The sequence below is a fragment of the Corvus hawaiiensis genome, chromosome 9 (genome assembly GCF_020740725.1).
Source record: "Corvus hawaiiensis isolate bCorHaw1 chromosome 9, bCorHaw1.pri.cur, whole genome shotgun sequence".
NCBI lineage: Eukaryota > Metazoa > Chordata > Aves > Passeriformes > Corvidae > Corvus > Corvus hawaiiensis.
The window spans coordinates 14,792,100-14,808,168 of record NC_063221.1 but is presented as its reverse complement, the minus strand read 5'-3'; the positions used below and the strand labels follow the sequence as shown (position 1 = coordinate 14,808,168).

At 35.6% G+C, this 16,069-nt stretch overlaps 1 protein-coding gene across 7 annotated transcripts in view; it reads right to left on the bottom strand.

Moving 5' to 3' along the window:
- The window catches only part of DPYD (dihydropyrimidine dehydrogenase), a 359,733-nt gene that overhangs the window by 325,251 nt on the left and 18,413 nt on the right, over nucleotides 1-16,069 (bottom strand). For all 7 annotated transcript variants that reach the window (XM_048312842.1, XM_048312847.1, XM_048312848.1 and 4 more), the window contains exon 2: nucleotides 13,117-13,227. In XM_048312842.1, coding sequence (XP_048168799.1) covers nucleotides 13,117-13,227 — 111 coding nt within the window. The remainder of the gene's footprint in view (nucleotides 1-13,116; nucleotides 13,228-16,069) is intronic.

Sequence of the window (16,069 nt, the reverse complement as noted above, 5' to 3'; positions counted from 1 at the left end):
AGCTACTGTGGATGCATACCGGCTGAGATTCATTGGCTTCTTCTGAAAGACACTAAAGAAAATATAGTAGGTAGCCTCCAGATTGTGTAGGGTAGGAAAAATGGTCCAAGCATGGCCAAAAATATAGTGGAATTATAAAGAAAGTGAAGTTTGTTCCCAAAACATATCAAGTCAATATTAAAAGATTGTCAATATTTGTAATTTCTAATTGCTTCATATGTGACAGAAGTGAAAGCAAAATGAATCCTCTCCCCCCCAACCCTTTTCTTTTAAATGCAGGTTTGTGGGCTCAGTCTTCAAAAGTTAGAACTAAATGCTTATTAAGTCCACACATCTCAAAGATTCAGCATTACCTAGACTGAGTTTCAAAGATACTAAGCTAGTTTCACCGACAGTTGGGTTTTTTTGTTCCACAGCAGTGAAAGACTACTTTCAACAACCAACTACCTCTGAGAAATAAAGTGGATGAAATGATGCTTATTCAAGGCACTAAAACTTTAAGGATATTTGGAGCATTGGAAGAGGAGTCAAAAACTAGAAATGCTAAAACAAAATATAACTACATAATTTAGCTAAGGTCAAACCTATGATGAAGCCCCACAAAATGATGAAAATGTTAACATTGTATTTCTGAAGGGCATCAAAAATTGGTGTTGTTGCTTGGAAATTTTATATATAGCTAAATCGGCCTCAAGGCAATTTGATATCTGCATAGCAGAGCATCAGTAGCAAGTGAAAAGAAAGCAGATCAGAGAGCACATACATTACAAAGGTACTTAACAGCATCAATTTACATCTATCAGCTACAACTTGTTACTTAGTCAAGACAGGCTGCAAATGAACCATATAGATAAACAAAAGGACAGAAACTAATATTCACAATTAACAATTGTGTACACAATTAACCTCATTCCCAAAGTAATGCTTGTAAAAATAAAAGGCTGAAGTAAGTTACACAGAGTTGGCCAGAGAACATAGAAGAACCCATAGATCATGCAGACCATAAAACAGACACAGGCATTGCATAGTCAAGCACCTAAAGTGCCTAAAAAAGGTTTCAAAACTTTATTTGGCTCCTGCACATACATGCAGAAAACTCAGTTTTAATTATACAATCAGATGCTGTTTTACATAGAAGTGTTTCATGACTTAGAATATAGAACAGAGAGGGCTCACCTAATCATGAGCCTTTCAACATTTGGGCTTAGTGTGCAGCCTTGTTTACTGGCCACTGTTCAGATCCTTACTTGAAGGCAGAACTATTTTTCCCCATGAACATTTCAATGACACTCATCATTATGTATCTGCTGTGATTTAAAAGCAATTTATTCTACATACTATTAATTTTCGCTTTTAACAGGTAACAATCAGCATATTTGTGCTCAGGTACAAATACCTGAGCATGCTCAGACGCCACAGTCCAAAACATTAAAGCATACAGGAACTAGAAGTGTCAACTTGGACGATCACAGCTAACCTCTTGCTTTCACATTTAGTTCACATTCAGATTTTCTTACACAGTTGATGGAACCATCACCCTCTGATCAGCTGGTATTTCTAAATCCTCTTCCAGCTTAATTCCAGCCATTAGGCTCCTAGTCATTCTCATCCTCAGCCCTTGGCTGTACAGCCTCCTAATTGTACTATTAAATTTATTCTTACCTTTTTTATTCTAAACTTCAGTGTCACATAGTTCTTTATGATGTTCTAGTCCCTTCTGTATTGACAGTGCCTGTCGACTTTCTTGTAACATGTTCCTAATATTTATGTCAAGCTCATTAATGAAAATATTAAATGCTATGAATCTGAAGACTGATCCTACAACAAGCTCTGCTAAAAGCCCAGATCTTTCTTAAGCACTTGTCACTCTCATTTCCTCTCTAGCCAGTTCCTTTTCCATGCTACTATTCTCATCTAAGCAGATAACATTTCATTATTAATTTTCAAAAATAAAAACTCAAAACCCTTGTCAGTGTCACGATTAATCCGTAAGAATAAAGCCCAATATGCCTTATTCTATCTTCTATTTACCTTAATGCATTTAATAAATCTCTGCTTCAAAATTTGTTTTCGAAGTTTTGCATGCTGCCAATACAAGACCAACAGAGTGAGAGCTGCTCATCAATTCTCTATCTTTTGACATACACAAACTGCACTGGCTATTCTTTAATCAAGTAACATAACTTGCTCTACTACAAAGCTTGTAATTTCACATGTCAATTTTTCTGTGACACTTTTATGGGTGTTGTTCTGTCCCTTTGACTTCAAACACAAAACACTCCAAGTTTTCCTTCTGGCCTGTCTGGGGTATTTTCAACTTCTGCACTTGCCTGCCCATTAAGCCACCTCTTGCTTTACTCCCATTTTAGTGAAACTAGGACAACAACTTACAAAGACTTAAGACAATACCTAGGATGTTTAATCCTATCTTCACACTGACTTTGCTTGTTATTTTAGCTCTTTTCGTTTAAATAGCTTAAGAATCTTCTACTATTTGTTTTATATAGCTGAATAACCTTTTACTATTTGTTTTAATTTCTTTGACCCAGAGTGACTCAGCTTGACTTTTGAAAGTTCTCATTTTTTCCTCTGTATTTCCTGCTTTGTCAATCAATCCCATTTTTTTTCAACTCCGTATGGGTAATCCTCATAGTCCTAATATTCTTTTTGAAATTGTTTTACAGTTCAGTGTGAAACTATTCTTTACAAATTGGGATTCAAATTCCAAATAACTTTTGTACATTTCAATTAAAAATAATCTTCTCAAAATTAATGTCTTTGAACTGTTTAGGCCAGTTCAGAGATCTAAATAGTTTTTTTAACTTCTCACTTTGTCTAGAAAACAAATTTTGGCAATTCTTCTATTGAATTTATTTGAACTAACTAAAAAAAAATTAATGAACATTATAGTCTGTGTTTATTCTATTACTTCATCCATTTTTTAAATTTAGGGATAAAGTTCATTCAGATACATACCAGAATTAGTAAGAGTTGATACTGTTTAAAATTCTATATTAGTGTTTCTGATTAAATGACTGTTACAAACAAAGCTTGTCAGTTATCACATCAAAGAACACCTGCACCCTACCATTATTAGGATCTGTGGTCTCCAGGCTGTACTTAAAAAGTCAAAGTGTCTTACAATCAATGACATATCTCTGAAATAGATTACAATCAATTACAAGTACAGAAGTGGTGAGGGTAAAAGAATGAGGATGGTGAGATGATGAGAACTTCAGAAAATATAATTTCAATAGAGATAGGGATCATTCTGGTATGTCTCCTGAGAGTTATACTGATCAGTAAAGGAAAGCAGGAGAAAGTGCAAATCCTATAGATATTCACAAGGGGAACTATTCCTAAGCAAAGCAAAAAAAAAAAGAAAAAAAAAACCAAAACCCCACAAAACCACAAACAAACAAAACAAAGCAAACAAAAAACAAACAAAACAAAAACTCACCCAAAAGAGTGTTCTTAACACACCTTTGTGATCATACCATTTCTCCCCCCACAGCCTGAAAATCAAAATCATAAAAGCAGGGAAACTATGACATACCTAGAGTAGATAAATTGCTAAGTATAAATGAACTGCATAAACACTGTGGGAATAAAATCAGAAAGTTATGCAAATTTAAGTTAAAAAAGAAGAGGAAAAAATTGTAAAAAAATAGTAAGAAGCTGTTCTAGATACATGAGAAGCAAATAGAAAATGAAGAGAAGTACAGATTATGCACAAAAGAGCAAATAAGTGATGCAGAGTCAACAGCCCTCCCTGCTCTCTTTATGAAGATAGCATGGTATACCCATAACTACCACTAAAAAAAATTACTTTTAGCAAGAACATGGGATTGCAGGCTTGAGCATGGAAAAAAAGAGGTTTAGGAATTTATTTATTCTTAAACAGATATGATGCAGCTCATGTATCACTGAGTCATCGAGGAACTAACTGAAGCAATGCATGGATCACTATCAATTGCATCCACCAGAAGGCTTGTGGTTCCAAAAGGTCAGAAGAGACAGACATAATGCTTCCCTTTACAGAGGAGGGGGAAGGAAAAAAAAAAAAGAATAGAAGAAGTGAAAATAGAAATCATGTCCTCAGGCAGAGAAAATGGAGTACGTTTATTAAAAATTATAAGGTGACATAAAAATTGCCAACATGGGCATGTAAAAACATTGTTAAATCAATCTTATTTTCTGTCTTTAAGAGGATGAACAAACTCCTGAATAACTGGCACCGTAGATGTGACAAATCTAGAATAAACTTTTTTTTTTTCCCCCTGAGTATTCCACAGCACGTTTTCATAGGCCAACTAAAAATGTAGACTAGATAAAGAAAATATCCAGTGAGTGTGCAACTAACTGAAAAACAACCCCTGGGTTGCTTTCTATTACCAAAAAATAACCAGAATCAAGGTGATTCATGATTCATGCAAGACCTCAGTGACTTGGTTAATTGGAAAAAATTAATGTACTGATGGTTTCTACTGTCGTAATGTTTGGTGGAATAAGGGAAACAGGGAAGGAAGAGATATTAAACATTTTAAAAGGCAAGAAGAAAATTTCAAAATCAAACCAAACTAACGGGTAAGAATTTGGGCCATAAACACAAGATAATCCAACACTCTTGCAGAAGGAACAGCACATGTCTGATAGTTCAGTGGTAAGGCAAATAAATTATTTCACCCTCATTGGTGCTAACTAGGTTCCAGGTGAAATATTGTGTCGTTTTTCATCATCATGATTAGAGAAAGATGTAGGAAATTAAAATCTAAAGAAAAGCAAAAAATAAAGTTTCATAAAACATGACTAGCAAAGAAGAGCTGAAGGAAAATAGAGAACTTCAAGCATATCCAGCAGGAATCTTCTCATATAAAAGAATCTTAGAATGGTTTGGGTTGGAAGAGACCTTAAAGATAATCTAGTCCAAAAAAACCCCAACCTGGCCTTGAATACTTCCAAGGATGGAGCATCCATAGACAGATAAATTGACAGAGAGAGAGAGAGATAGCAAAGATTTTATAACAGAATTTATACAAAAAGTGAACAATTATCAATTGTTCTTCAAGTAGTAGTAGAAGATTATGATTTGATCTTCAACAAATAAAATACAGTATATTTTAGGAAAAATTTTGTTGCATTGATTGAACACTAACAAGAACGAGAAGTCTCCTACATCAGGTGCCATTAGAAATGGGTTATACAAATATCTGTCAAGAAATGTCTAGCTGGACTTCAATCCAGAAATTCTTTTAACTACCCCTCCCAAACCTTTATTTTTCTGATTCTATGATGAGATTGATTTCTATTTACAACCATTGCCAAATTTAAACCTGCTGTGAGGAAACGCTATAGCATATTCTTAGCACAAGAAATGAGTTTCTTATCCTCCCCTCAAGTGATTTTGATCATAAAGTTTCAGTTTTACACTTTCTGTTTTTTACCATCTGTTGCATTATTAACATAAACTTTACCAGTCTTGTCTGAATAGTGCATATCCTTTAAAGCACCTATACAGGAAGTCATTTGGATACTTCTTAATTTATTGACTTGCCTTAGCAATGTTAATAACATTCCTCTCAGATGCTACATGAGCAATACTTCAACTTATTTTTCTAAGGAAAAAACAAAGCCATGAATTACAACTTGATTCCATTTTCATATGGAATGCACGTGGTAGGATCTTTAGCTCTGCAGAAGAAAACATCTTCCACTTCAGTTAGCAATTAAGAAACAGTACATTGTAGTCCTGTTCTTCACATGAGAGGAGAAAAGAAAGTTCTGCTGAGTGATTGTTCCAGATAATTGTTGATTAATCAGGAGTGACTGAGGATGGAAGGAGTAACTGCAGAAAACACATACATGTAACTTTCTCAAGACAGCTGGAACAGGGACATAGCCAGAAAGACTTGTGAGGGAATGTGCCTCAACAAGGAGTCCCTAGCATCTCTGCATACTGAAGAACCCAAAAGATTATTTCTGGTCATTGATTCTCAATAGGATACTATGTCTATTTTCAACACTGTATTCAAACAATGTATCAGTTTATAAAACAACAAAGAAATCATTATGAAAATCTCAAATAATTCCTGAGATTCACTACCAAAAATGTAGGAGTTCCTGAAACCAGGACACTACTGTAAGTAAAGAATACTGAATATTGTAAGCGATGAGGCAGTTACCTGCTCTGCGCCTGACTGTACATTGTGATAAAAATGCAGCAGAAACTGACCAAGAGAAGGTTTTTAAAGCTTCTGGACAGCTCTGTTGCATTAACATACTTTTGTAATTTCCAGTCTGTTACACTTCCTTGCTTCAAAGCATGAGGATGTCAGTGTTCTTTTTAAATATAACACAACCACGATTTTTTAAAAGACACAGCTTTTTCTGCCAGCCCTGTTCATTCATACTTAAATCAAGAAAATCTTTTTATATGCATTTATGACTGCATTTCTGATATGCATAAAAGAATGAATGGACCGGTACTGAAAAATTTCATCCAAATACATGGCAAAGATGCAGACAAACTACAAGCGGGGTCTTGTAATGGACACTTCAGTGCAATGTAATATTGGACAGTGCTACAAGCCCTGCTTAAAACACAGCATTCAGCAAGCTATCCTGCTTCCTTCAAACTAAAATTCGTCTCCCAGCTCCGTTTACTTCTACTGAGCAGGTGTCGTCCAGGACCTAGACACTATAAATAGATCTGAAGTGAGTAATTACTAACAGGCTAACAATGGTACAGGATTCTCCAAGAAACAATGTACAAGCACTTAAAATTTCTCAACCTAAAGCTCATGATCCTTTCTAAACAGAGTGGAGAGGGGCTTTCACTATAGAAGAGGAAAGTCTAGTAGACGAAAGAACAATCTTAGTTTCAGTGTAGGCAATAGCTTAAAAAATAAAATTAAAAAAAAGGTGGGAGTAGAGGGTCTGAAGAAAGAGAAGCTAGTCTTCTTGGTATTTTTTCTGTTTTCCTAAACACCAGGGTAAGACGGCACCTTTATCTCCATCCAGGAACCACAGGAAAGTATACAGAAGTCCACATCTGAAAGTATGTAATACTAAGCAGAAATTGAAAGTTAACAGTGAAGATGGTTTCTGATCCTATCTCTACTCTCATTTACTCAGCTTTAATGAAGGAGAACAAGTTGGATTTACCTAGAATTCAGCACTTTCAGCAGACAGGCATTTTTCATTTTGTCATGTATGTGCAAAACGAAACAATCTGCAGCTCTGAAACACTTCCGTTTTGAAATGGTTAAGATCAGAAATACACCTGGAACTAAATACTGCTCACTAAATGGCGAATGCGCCTCTATAGAAGAGGAATCATCCAAATCAAATATGAGGAACACCAAACCTGAGGAACTCTGAACAGAAGCAGTTAAAAGGTTAGAGGTGGTTTTGCACAGCACTCCAGAAGAGTACTAAGAAAGCATTTGGCACAACTTGCCATCACCCAGTACTTACAATTTAATACACAGAAAACATGCATAAAACCACTAATTTGTTGCAGCCAGGCAAGTTAGAAGCTATTGAGATACTCTAATGAAAACACCTTAAGACATTGCAACTAATATAAAACATAAAATTCAAGGAAATTCATAATATGCATTTCTTAGAGCAAGTATAAGCGATATATATAAACATGTAAACCACTTTATTCCAGTGGAAGGGTTATAAATGCCAGCATATGCTATCGATAGGAGAAAATGCAGAGTAATTAGTTAATCTAAAAAATGCATGAGTAGGAATTTGACTGCTAAATGATTAAACTGGTACATTTTAAAATGTGTATTAATATTTAATTATTGACACTATGAGAAAAGAGAAAATCTCTTGATGTTACTTCTCAGCTCTTTCTGATACTCAGTAACACATGTATTATTCATATGAAGAGTTTGTGCATATACAGTCAATCACTAGTTAAATATAAGAATCATTCTCAAATTCCCTAATCACCTCAATAGATCCTAACGCAATATTTTCCACATTTGGGAATCAGAGCGTTTTATTTAAGAAATCAGTCTGGCCATGATGAATACAGCGCAGCTCGAGCAGACATCAGTTCAAAGAATCAGATGTCAAAGTGCTCCCTCTAATGTCCCTTAATCATCACACCAATTAGTGGTTGAATAGTGATGTGATTAAAAAGACTGCTGCTATCCTATACCTATTCAGACTAGTAGAATTCTACATATGTTCTACCAATTAATGTTTGAATAGAGCAGCGATTAGAGAGACATCTGCCATTGTATACCCATTCAGGAAAGAGCTAAACTTGCATATTCATATGCAATGAAGACAAAAATAAATATTTGCAAAGGTAAACTATACATTTAGATTATAAATATAATTGAGTTGATTTCCTTTAATGAGTGTTCTCTATTTTACAATATTTGGGATTATTTTTTATTTATAAATATAGAATCTTTCATCAATACATGTCTAGAAATGGACAAATTATTCACTGAAAAAGCATTTATTCATTAAAGTTCCTGATTTCAGGCCTTGGGTGTACTGGGTTTCATATCTACTTGTCTGCAATTTGCACTATTTCTGCTTCAAACCATCAGTTATTTGTGAAATGCTAACTGGATTATTCTGTAAGCATGATACATGATTAGGGACAAAAATCATGTGAACGTTTTCCACCTCACTGGAAGGCAACACTTAAGAGCAACAAACTGATTATAGCTGAGAAAGGATCATCTTGTTTACAGATTTTTCTATGCAAGCTTGGACATTTGTATGTCAAGAGGTACTTACACACCTTTTTTTTAATAATTCCTTCTTACAGATGTTTTTATATAGCAGTTACAGCCACAGGACATTTTAGCAAGCTCTTATTACTACTGTTTTAAGTCCTCTGAATGTAAAGAGCAACATGAGCTGTTATGTCTTGCAATGAGTTGCAGATCTCACTCTCCATCATTAACACAAAGCAATCGGGTAGTTGCACTTAAAGTCGTACAGAAAAAGACAAGGTGAATAATTTGGTTTTCTCTAATGGCTGGAAAGAACTATAGTACAGTTAAAGCCTTTTTCCCAAAGTGATGCCTCTACCAAAAAGAAGGAAAAAAAAATTAAACAAACAAACAAACAGGTGAGCATCAAAATTTCATGGAAGAGAGGCTCTTTTTGCACAATGCTGATCAGGCTTAGCACATGTAAGGACAAAGAACAATGCTACCACTGCCAGAAAATCAATACTATTATAGGCTATGGCAATTAGCTACAAACCAATTTAAACTCCATTTCCTTTTCACCTTCTTGTCTTGTTGAAATACTTCCAGCATTTCCATCTGGAGCAAATGTTACATTTATTTCTAAATGCAGAAACTGAAGAAAGTCTGAATACATAGGTGGATCTATATCAACTTCTCACCTATCCTTAGTAGGTAACTACAAGATTTCATTACCAAAAAGAAGGCTGGACTAAAATATCGCACTGAATTCTCCAGTGACAAGTCAATTTATAAAACCTGTGGAGGTGAATTTCATTTAAATTAAAAACCTGCACATGTACAAGGTAAAAGCACAACTCATCCCATAATGCTTACAAACCCTATTCATAAAGCATGGGAATCAGTGTGCTGGATGCAATGCAAATGCACACATCTGCCCCTCTAGTTTGTGATCTAAATGTAGGCAAGCATAAAATACACAGACAAATGGAATTATAAAGAGTTGGATACCACAAATAAATACATTATTCCAAAGTCTAAACAATCCTGAACTACTTAGGAAAGCCCTGAAATCAAAGCAAATCAGTTTCACAGTTCACCCCTTTGTTTTTGTTTTATCTGTAAATTGATGACCTAATGTGACCTAAATTTTGCACCCTTCTTTAACGTTTACTATTAGAACAGCCATTTCAAAACTCTTCTACTTTTAATTTTTTCTGGACAACAGAAATCTTTGTTCCCCCAGATAACTAGAGGCATCTGTTTATACCCCTTTTCAGCATGACTCATAAGAAACAAGAGTGCTTAATGCTTAGGTCTAATGCTGTTACTGAGTGTGACACAGCAATAAGGAGTTTTCCTACTCTGATACATATCTCTGAGTTAAAATTTCTGAAGGAAAGCTGACTAATCTTGCACCTACTGCTGTATCATTTTTACAGCAACGCTTGGTTGCTAAGATAGCACTCACTGAAAGCATAACTGAACCTTCCTTTAGGAGAATACTTGTCCAATGCTGAGGAAAGATACTGACATTCAGTTTCCACTTCAGAACTCATTAAATGGGCAACCCAAAGTGTCTCAGAGCAGGCTAGGAGTTAAAATTTCACTTGTGTAATTATTCTGAAGAAATATGTAAGTCTGCCATCTGGAAGTGTATTAGACATTACAAAGTCACTGTGTGCATGCCTCAGCAGATGCAGCTTTTGTTCAGAGTTTTGAGGGCTGTTAATTTAATTAGTTTTGTATTTTCATACTCCCACCTTCCTTTCAACAGTAGTTCTGCAAAGACAGCATCAGAACAGCTTTAAAAGAATCTAAAGCTAGAAGCCAAATTCAGATTTTAAGGAAATGGAAACAAATGAAGTTCGTATGGACTTCAAATGGAGCTTGATCTATTCATTAGCAGGCCTAAACATTATCACCAGCGGCTCTTTAGACCAAAACAGAAAATTTTGCTCAATGAATCCTTTCCTACATTAGCTTTCTTAATTTAAGGAGGCTAGGAAAGGATTCTACCATCTTGTTTTATTTTTTTATCAAAACCATTCAACAACAATGATCTGGAGAATGTAAAATGTCTCTTATTTTTTACTAATGTCTTTTATGTAATGGGAGACCAGACATATATTTGAATTTTTTTTATTTTTTCAGGGCTTTTTCTGCTATAGTAAGCTGTGTAGCAAATCTTACACAGTAAAAGTAAGCTACTATCTCTGAGTGAAGAAAGGTTTGTCAGTTTTAAAAACTAGGACCACTACCCATCTAAAAATAAGCACTATCCCTTTACAGTTCCTTCTAGCACTTTACATTTCTTATAATAGCTTTCAAACTCAATTATGTGATGTTTCTACTAAATAATACATAATATGCAGTACAAGAACTACGTGTGATGAAGGTAGTTATATCTGCCCGTGTACACATTTGTTTCTTTCTAACCTTTAATCCTGTAAACTGTACCACATGAGCAGACCCCTGTCAGGGCAGGGTCCTAGTAACTGCACAGATCTCCCAGCAGTATTGCAGAACTATAAAGCCAAGTTGTTTATTAGATTGTAAGCCTATGACAAAACATCATCCTGCAATATTTGGCAATATTCAGAATTTCTTTCAACTGAAAATCCTGACAAGGCACGCAAGCTAGCAATGAACCCAAATCAGTGGTGTTTGCACAGCCCAAGAAGCTCAGACCTTGGGGATCCAGGAATATTTGAGACAACATGAGGTACATACAGCTAACAGCAGGAACACAGGAAGAGTTTCTAGAAAACCATGCACTTTAAAAATCAACAGCAAATATCAAACACTTTATGAATAAACTGAATACAAAAACCAAACAAGGCTGACATGGAGAACAGCTCAGGGATAACAGAGTGATTTAAAAGCCTAGATGCTTTAGAAAATCTGTGTTAATACACCCATTAATAAAATATTTCTATGTTACAGTTTAACTAACTAGGATAATTTACAGTGGAACATGTAATCAGGTTACCACACAGATGCCCAGCTGCCCTGCTGCATGGATACCTGAGCTTCCTAACAGTTTCTGAAAACAGAGGCGTTTACAGCCCGGTATTGATTTCAGGTCACCTGAAAACACAACAGTGTAAACTGCAGCTGCCCAGAAGCCGCTTGCTAAGTGGCCCAACATTCTGTGCTGCAGCAACAGACAGTTGTGGGCAATATCTGCATCAGACATCCCAAAATAATCATCCAAGCTCACAAACAGAGCGTTTTCACATACGTAAGTTTCTAGTTCATACATTATCTGAGCCAATAAATACAAGAAAATAGGAATATTAGCTCTAGCAAGAAAGAGATTCTTACAATCAATACTACAAAACAGGAAACTGTACTAAGAGCATTGCTGAAATGCTAAGGATATCCTGGGTTGGTCCTCCCAGCAAGTACTTGTTGCTCATACTGGATTTCATGATTTTAAGAAACTTAGGAACTTTGTGGCATTTTTGGTTGGGTTTGTGTTTTGTTGGGTTTTGCATGACATATTTTTAGTTACAAACAAAATCAACTTCCTATCTGAATTTTCCTGTGTAGTGGGAGAAGGTGTTTTGACAACACTATGAAAAGACACCAATATCATTATACCCATATGGGAAATAGTACTCTACCTAAAAGATTTCTGAATTTAGAGGATTATGTAAGACAACCTGAAGGAAGACAGTAAAAACACTACAAACCTTCTAATCAGATGAGAGATCAAAGAGACAAAAAGCATCTGATAGGATTAGTCAAATATCACACTGAGACTAGGAATTCAAATACCTAGAGAGAAAATGATGATATCTAATGGCAGAAATACTGAAGAGTATATACAGTTTACAGAAAAAAAAAATTTATCCTAAGATCAACTATTTCCTGAAAAATACAACACACAATATTTAAAATCCCGAGTCATGTTTTAATCTAAGCATTATATATTTATTCATATATAAAATAGGTACATACAATAGGCTCCCCTATTTCTGTAGCAAAATAAAATTAGCTTTAAAAGTCTCAGAAAGGATAGTGAATGCTGCTCTGCCCAGTGTCACTCTTGGAATACAGAAAGAAAAGGAGGGAGCAGCAGAAGAGGCTGCCCAGGGAAATCAAAGGGCTCTGCGTGGCTCGGGATGTGATACGAGAGACACATCAGACTCCATAACAAAAGGCACAAAAGTTGCATCAAACACTTACTAAAATCACCAAAAATTAAAAAAGTATGGAATGCAATTGGTTCTGAAAAAGAAACAGCTCATCACAAAGTAACTTTGTATCTACAGGAACAAACTAGAAGCCAAATGTGGCTACTAAATAACACAAGAAACTCCAATTGATTTCTCACACAGCTGTGATTTCAGCCTCAATGATTGTTCCAGATGCGATGATAAACATGTTCCAGATGCAATGATATATGTGCACTTACTGAACAGTTTTTGTCAGAATTCCTTTTCCATTGCTTCTTGACTTGTTTCTTTGCTGCAGTTGAGTGAAGAGTTGCATGTGTTTGTTTTCGGGGATTTAAAGCCAGAATGTTCTGTAGAAAGAGAACAAAAGATATTAAAATATAGATTAAAATTTCCATAAAGGTTCAAAGGCTCTTAGATCACACTTTACACACTTATTTACAGTGCTATGTAAAACTAAATGCAATTACTCAACATTACAGCCCAACTTCATACAAATTTCTTTTGATTTGTATTGTCCACACCACTTAGATAATGAATATTTAAAGACCTTTCTAGGATTACTAGAAAACAGAATTATATTTAGCAGCTCTAATAATGGTTTCCATTCCCAGATATTTTTTATGTACAGCATATAGAAACACATAATTCTGCTTCATTATATCACGCCAAGTAACACTTGTAGAACAAAACAAGCAAAAATATTTTTAAACATCTGGGTTACTTCTGAATGTTTCATCACTTCAGTATGAACCCCAACTTCCTCGGCATAATAATCTCCTTCTAAGCCTAGTGAGCTGATAAGTTAACTCCTTTATCTTTTATTTGCAAGGACACAAACAAATCTCAAGAATATAGCTATACTTTTAAGTCATAGTGGTGGTCCAACAACACAGGCAGAATGAAGTTTGCAATGTCTTTCACTATCCTAGTGTAACTTAACAAATTAAATCTGATTTTTGGAACCAAAACTCTTTTTCAAATCAGACAAGTGACAGATTTCTATAGCAAAAGTGACCTCGTTTATTTCAAGGGATGAGTGTGAAAGGCATTCAAGAGACAGACCCAGACTCAGGTCTGTGATGGAGAACAAACACAGGCACATTGCTGGTTGTAACTTCTGGAACTGGTTTGCAAGTTTACCTATAAAAAACCTTGGCTTTAGCATTACATGTCTCCACTGTGGTGAGTAGTGTGTGTTTATTCTATTACTATATGTCAAAGATGCGCGAGACTGACTTACAGAAACATGAGGAGTGTGATGGAGTTATGAATATTATATTGTGATTCTTCCCAATTTTAAAAATCTGCTTCGGAGGGTGATAATGATGACATAGTCATCTCTTGTATTAAGATTTTATTGCACTGATTATGGGGACTTCTTATTTTAAATGTGAAGGAGTCACTTTCTATTCAACTATTTAATGCTTTACTCTGAACTGATTGGTAATCCGATTTTCCCCAGAAAACCAGAAACCTCACCCCTTTGAAAATTCTACCTGCAAACAACAACATAGCCTGACACTGTAACTTCCAGATTGCCTGAAGCACAAAGAGATGAAAAGTGGGCTACAGCATTCAAAACTGTATAGACTATTTAGCAGCCTACATGCTGCTGATTTTCAGAAAGAGTTACAGGGTGTTATTGGATGTGCCTCTGCAATTCCAGCAGCAAAGACTCTGCTCCAGTTCAGGGTGTTCCCCAGATGAGTACCTCAAACAAGATGTGGCAACCAAATGCATTCAGTGGTGGTTTATGCCAATTTATTTTGCCCTTAATTAAAACAGAGCAGGGACATCCACATAAGGGATATCTCAGCAGATACTTGAATTTCTCAGGATGATCAAACTCAACTGTCAGAGCATTATCTGACTGTTGAGTACCCAAATTACCCAAGCTGGGCAGTAGGTTCTGAATCACATACAAACTTCAGCAAAATTTTGTCTACTCTCTTTTGTAATTGCTTAATGCTTGGCCATGAATATTATAATTATTTTAGCAAACTGAAATGAATTGCAAATTTCTAGCAATAAACTGTAACAGATGTACTCCACTGGGTACAGCACCAGTTGGTTTAAAACATGGAACAAATGGTGGGGCAAGCCAAGGACGGAAGAATCCCCATATGTTTGCTCCTGTTGGAATTCTGGAGCAGGAGCATGGCTCCAAGTGCAACAGTTGCAAAAACCCAAAAGGACTACGTAGCACAGCATGTCCCAGAATTAAATCTGAAATAAAATTGGCACAGAAAATACTAAACCACATATACAATATAAAAACTGCTTGTATTTCCACTACCTAAATAATATACTACCTGCCCAAATCTTGGATTACTGACCAAAGTTGTTGCTCTAGCTAGAGGTCCCTGGTGTTTCAGAACAACTCAGAAGTTAACTGCTTAAGTGGGAAAATAATGCAAATGTTCTTGGGTCAGTTGAACTGTCAGAAATTAAATTAGTGAGGGTGTTTTCTTCCTATTCATTTCAGTTCCCTGGCTGGCTTTTCACAGCTTATGGCTAGTCAGTCATTTAGTAAATTTAACTAAAAATTCAGATGGGTCAGCCACTAAGTGCAAAATTAATAAGGAAGTTCTAGAGTTAGTATTGCAAATAATGAATACACACAACTAAACAAAAATAAACAACTTGGACATGAAAGAAAGGAAACCTGAGACCTCCAATCTCTCAAACACACTGGTCATCTGAGCAGGGGGAAAGTTCATTGGTGAGGAGAATTATTTGGGCACCTGCAATCTTGCTTGTGTGAATCATATGCTTATTCTGCTACATAAGTTCTCATTCTTGTCATATGAGCTGTTGCTTGATCTCTCCAGATATTGAAAGGGCAAGACTTAAGTTCCCCAGCAGAGGATACAGGTACATAACACATGTCTTTTCAAAGTACTATGAACTTTGGATTTCACATTAAGATGCTATTTGTATAGTAATGCAGAACCTATGAATTATATCTTTACAGTTTTACAGAAATGGCCCCATTGATTTCATTAATAGTAGATATAACTCCAATATCATTAATGGCTGCAAATCAGAATATAAGGATGCTGTACTTCAGTGGAAGTCTATTGTGGTACTCTGTTGATGAAGAAAGAGATGGGGCTGTGAGTAAGGACATAGAAGTGGACTGAGCCCATGCTGAGTTTGTGACGTGTGACACAGAAGCACAACATGCAC